At 59.3% G+C, this 4,883-nt stretch overlaps 1 protein-coding gene across 1 annotated transcript in view; it reads right to left on the reverse strand.

The window, feature by feature from the left end:
* Nwd1 (NACHT and WD repeat domain containing 1) overlaps window positions 1–4,883 on the reverse strand; it is a 23,353-nt gene that overhangs the window by 15,374 nt on the left and 3,096 nt on the right. Inside the window, 5 exon segments of the mRNA XM_013028296.1 lie at window positions 19–419; window positions 1,265–1,562; window positions 3,453–3,569; window positions 4,266–4,297; window positions 4,300–4,351. Coding sequence (XP_012883750.1) covers window positions 19–419; window positions 1,265–1,562; window positions 3,453–3,569; window positions 4,266–4,297; window positions 4,300–4,351 — 900 coding nt within the window.

Consider the following 4,883-nt stretch of genomic DNA (forward strand, 5'->3'; position numbering starts at 1 on the left):
CTGGCGCTGCTGGTGCACGCGCAGCTCCTCGAAGAGCCAGGCCTGGTCCCGGGGCGCCGCGCCCCGCGCCGCCAGCCCCGCCAGGATCTGGTGACGGGTGCTGGCCACGAACTGCTCGCCCAGGCCCCGGAGGTAGCGGGCGTGGGCCTTGTTCTTGGGGTTCAGCAGGTCCCGGCTCCACGGCAAGGGGTGGGCCTGGAGGATTTCGGGGTGCACCTCCGCCAGGCGTTCCTTGAGGCGCCGCAGGAGGCCCCGGGCCCCCGTGTCCGGGCAGCCGTCGGGCAGGCGGTCCAGCGCCAGGAGCGCACACTCGTCCAGCATGTGTTTGTCGACGTCCCGGATCTCCCGCAGGAACACGGTGACCCCCCGTGCCGCCGCCCCGGGCCGCAGCACCCCGACTTCCAGCTCCCACTCGAGGACTGCAAGAGCCACAGCGGGGAGAGAGTGGACACCACCGGCCACTGGCCAGCCCGGCGTGGCCGGAGAGACGCTGGTGTGTGTGTGTGTGTGTGTGTATGTGTGTGTGTCCTGGGGCTTGAACTCAGGGCCTGGGCGCTGTCCCTGAGCTTTTTCCACTCATGGCTGGTGCTCTACCACTTGAGCTACAGTGCCACTTCGGCTTTTTGGTGATTCTTACAGACTTCCCTGTCCAGGCTGGCTTTGAACCGTGATCCTCAGATCTCTGCCTCCGGAGGAGCTGGGATCACGGTGACAGCAACGAGGCCTGGCTCTGTAGCTGCTATTTTCTAGACCCAAGGGCGGGCCTCCTCCCAGGAGGCGGTGTTGTGAAGGCAGGCTCACAATGGGGGTGTTATTTTTGGAGGCGCTCTGGGCTCCTCCATGGTTCACTTGCAGCTCCCAGTGGCCCTAGAGACAGGCTCCAAATCCAAGTCAAAGACAGCAACCATGCCAGAGCCAACCTTTGGCTGGGCTCACGCTGCCGGCTCACGCTTGTCATCCTAGCTACTCAGGAGGCTGAGATCTGGGGATCACGGTTCAAAGCCAGCTTGGGCAGGAAAGTCTGTGAGACTCTTATTGCCAATGAATAAGCAAAAACCAGAAGTGGCGCTGTGACTCAAGTGGTAGAACACCAGCCTTGAGTGAAAAAGCTCAGGGACAGCGCCCAGGCCCTGAGTTCAAACCTAAGACACACACACACACACACACACACACACACCCCTGGAACCCTTTTCCACAGCCGTGGGCTACGCCCACTCGGCTACCACTCTTCCCCAGTGAGGCCCACGAGCGTCCCCAGCCTCACCTGACCGATGGTAGCGATGCCACTGCTCCTGGCTGAGGAGGCCCAGCCTCCGGGCCTCCAGCGCACCGGTCTGGAGGACAGAGGCCAGCGAGGCCTCCTCGGGCCCCCGAGCCTCGCCCACGTCCGGCTCCTGCAGGACGTAGGTGGGCGGCACCGTGTTCTCGTCCCTCTGGAAGCGGCGAGCCACCAGCTCCAGGTCCCGAGGCCGGGCGCGCAGGGAGGCCGCCAGCGCCTCCCACTCCCGCTCCTCGATCAGCCCTGGGACAGGGCACGGGCCGTAGCGGTCACCCAGCAGGCCCTGGGGGGGGGGGCATCGGACACATGTGGACACAACACCACGAGCGAAGCAGCCCGCGCTCCCATCCCAGGCCAGGGGGTAAATGCTGGGAAACCATGATCGGGGCACAGGTAGCCGGGCGCGGCGGCTCCCGCTGTCAGCTCAGGGACTCAGGAGCTGAGATCTGAGGATCTTGGTTCAAAGCCAGCAGGGGCAGGAAAGTCCATGAGACTGTTACCTCCAATGAACCACCAGAAAACTGGAGGTGGCGCTGTGGCTCAAGTGGTAGAGCACTAGCCTTGAGCTGAAGAGCTGAGGGACAGCGCCCAGGCCCAGAGTTCAGGCCCCACAACTGATGACTAAATAGATTAATAGATTAAGTTCCATCAATAAGACATAACAAGAGAAAGGAAGCTAAAAAAGCCTGGAGGCCCTGACTCAACTGGAAGAGCACCTGCCTGGCTGCGCAAGGCTGCGGCTCCATCCCAGGCTCCCGGCCACACACACACACACACACACACACACACACAGCACTGGCACGTGTGCAGGATCTGAGCAGGGACTATTACAACTCCCCAGGAGCCTCTTGGGGCATGTCTCCCCCTTCCCCCCCTCCCCATGAGCCCGCTCGGCTGATGGCTGCCTAATGACCTGGTTACTAGGGCACCAGGCCAGGCGCCCGGGGAGTCATGGGAGATCCCTGGTTGGGAGTGTGGGGAGGAACACGAACACGGGGTGCCTGGCTCAGGAGCGGGGCAGGAAGACGCGGGGGGGGCACCAGTCCTGGGCCTTGGAGAGACTCCGGGGATGGCTGGAGGCACCGCCCCCCCCGTGCACCCCGCAATCACAGGCAGAGAAAAGCGCAAGGCAGCTGGGCCCTGAAACACCAGGCCCTGATGGGCGCAGGCGCACTGCTACTTGAGCCAAACCTCGAACCCTTCCAGCCTCAGTTAAATAGTTTGGATGGGGTCTCGCTGGTTGCTCAGCATCAGAAGTAAAGCCAGTCCCAGGAGGTGTGGCTTCCATTGAAAGGGGGATCGCAGGCCTCCGCCACCTTCTCGGCCTTAGTGATTCACATGAGGTCTCATTAACTTTTTTGCCCAAGCCTTAAACCAAGATTCTCCCAATTTTTACCTCCTGTGTAGCTGGGATTACCATGTGTGTCCCACTGATTGGCTCAAAAAAATGTGGGTGCTGGGAAGGTGGCTCAGTGGTAGAGCGCTTGCCTTGCATGCATGAGGCCCTGGGTTCGATTCCTCAGCACCACATAAACAGAAAAAGTTGGAAGTGGCGCTGTGGCTCAAGTGGTAGAGCACTAGCTTTGGGCTGAAGAGCTGAGGGACAGCGCCCAGGCCCAGAGTTCAAGCCCCACAACCGACGAAATCAAACAAAACAAACAAAAGTTTCAAAAGCTGTCTTGCCTGGTCTGGCTTTGAACTATGATCTTCAGATCACAGCCTCCTGAGGAGCCAAGATTACAGTTGTGAGCCACCGACGCCCAGCTTCTTTTGGAAATTCAGCCCAATCTTTCACTGGAAAATTAAATCTAAAAGTCTGGAAATAGAACTGTGAAGGATTTGCAAGCCTGCGTCCTGGGCTGGGAATGTGGAAGGGGCTCAGTGGTAGAGCGCCAGCCTTGAGCAAAGAAGCTCAGAGACAGCGCCCAGGCCCTGAGTTCAAGCCCCAACTGACAAAAGAGATACAAAGACAAAAACAAAAAAACAATCTGGACAGCTTGCTATCTGCATCAGCATTCGACTTCTAATGTCTGGGCCCAGCTAGCATGGAGGGAAGGAAGAGGGCTGCGATGGACTGGTAATGTCTGCCGTGGGCAGGGTAGGGGATGTGCGGGTGGGTAGGGGGGTGGGTAGGGATGGGCCCGCCCTGCCCTGTGCTGATGGACAGACTCACGACGAAAGTGGGCCCTATGGATGTTTCCTGACATCGGCTGAGTTCCTCCAGGCAGAGTTCAGTCATGGTGTGGTCCGAGACATCTGCTTCCCGAACACCCCACCTCAGATCAACCACCTGGGGGTGAAAAGCACACAGGTTTGGTTGGGGCTGGGGTGACCGGAAGGTTCTGTTTATCATCATCAACACTGACAGCCTGGGACCCGGTGATAGAGCTCTCAGCGGTTAGTTCCCGTTTATCCTGTGTGACGACTTGAGTTCAAATCCCAGCACTGCCAACCAAACAAAGGAACAAGCAAGCAAGCTAACGGGGTGCGTCTGAGGAGGCGGAAATCCAGAGGATCTCAGTTTGAGGCCAACCCAGCAGAAGAGTTCACGAGACCCCATAGCAATTGATTCCTCAGCACCACATACACAGAAAAAGCCGGAAGTGAGACCGGGGCCTGGCTTAGGATTTCTATTTTCATGGCTGCAGGGCGTGGAAGATTCACAGGGCCCCATTGCAGGAAGAAAAGTCTCTTGTTTAGAAGACTCAAGAAGTGCCAGGCGCCCGTGGCTCACGCCTGTTACCCCAGCTACTCAGGAGGCTGAAATCAGGATCATGGTTCAAAGCCAGCTCGGACAGGAAAGTCCACTAGACTCTTATTTCCAAGTAACCACCAGATAACCGGAAGTGGCGCTGTGGCTCAAGTAGTAGAGCACCAGCCTTGCATACAAAAGCTCAGGGACAGTGCCCAGGCCCTGAGTTCGAGTCCCAGGACTGGCACAAAAGAGGAAGGCGGGTGGGATGGGGGGAGGGGAGGGGACACTCACCTCAAAGCCCAGGCCATGCCTCTGGCAGAAGGCTTGCACTTCGGGGTAGGCACTGAGCAGCAAGGCCTCTCTCTCGGTGTCCATGTCTGAAAGGAAAAGCTTGGACGGGGTTACAGGAGGCTCTGGGAGGCTCGAAGCCATGCCAGCAAGCTGCCTCCACCCACCCACCATTCAGGGGAGTCTGGCCACCCCAGCTTCCTCAGGAGGCTGAGATCTGGGGATCACAGTTCAAAGCCAGCTCGGGCAGGAAAGTCCGTGACACTCTTATCTCCCATGAACCACCAGCAAACCCGAAGTGGCGCTGTGGCTCAAGGGGTAGAGCGCCAGCCTTGAGCTGAAGAGCTGAGGGACAGCGTCCAGGCCCTGAGTTCAGGCCCCATGACTGACAAAAAAAAAAAGCTGGAAGTGGCACTGTGGCTTAAGTGGTAGAGCACCCAGCCTTGAGTGAAAAAGCTTCAGGGCAGTGTCCAGGCCCTGAGTTCAAGTCCAGCAACTGACCAAAAAGAAAAAAGACTCAGGGGAGGGGCTGGAGGGTCCCCGCGAGCCACGGGCGGACGCGGGTGTGCAGGCTGGCCCCGGCCCGGCCCGGCCGCCTTACCTGCGGGCGCGCTGCTGAGG

This window comes from Dipodomys ordii, unplaced genomic scaffold (genome assembly GCF_000151885.1).
Source record: "Dipodomys ordii isolate 6190 unplaced genomic scaffold, Dord_2.0 Scaffold108, whole genome shotgun sequence".
Taxonomy (NCBI): domain Eukaryota; kingdom Metazoa; phylum Chordata; class Mammalia; order Rodentia; family Heteromyidae; genus Dipodomys; species Dipodomys ordii.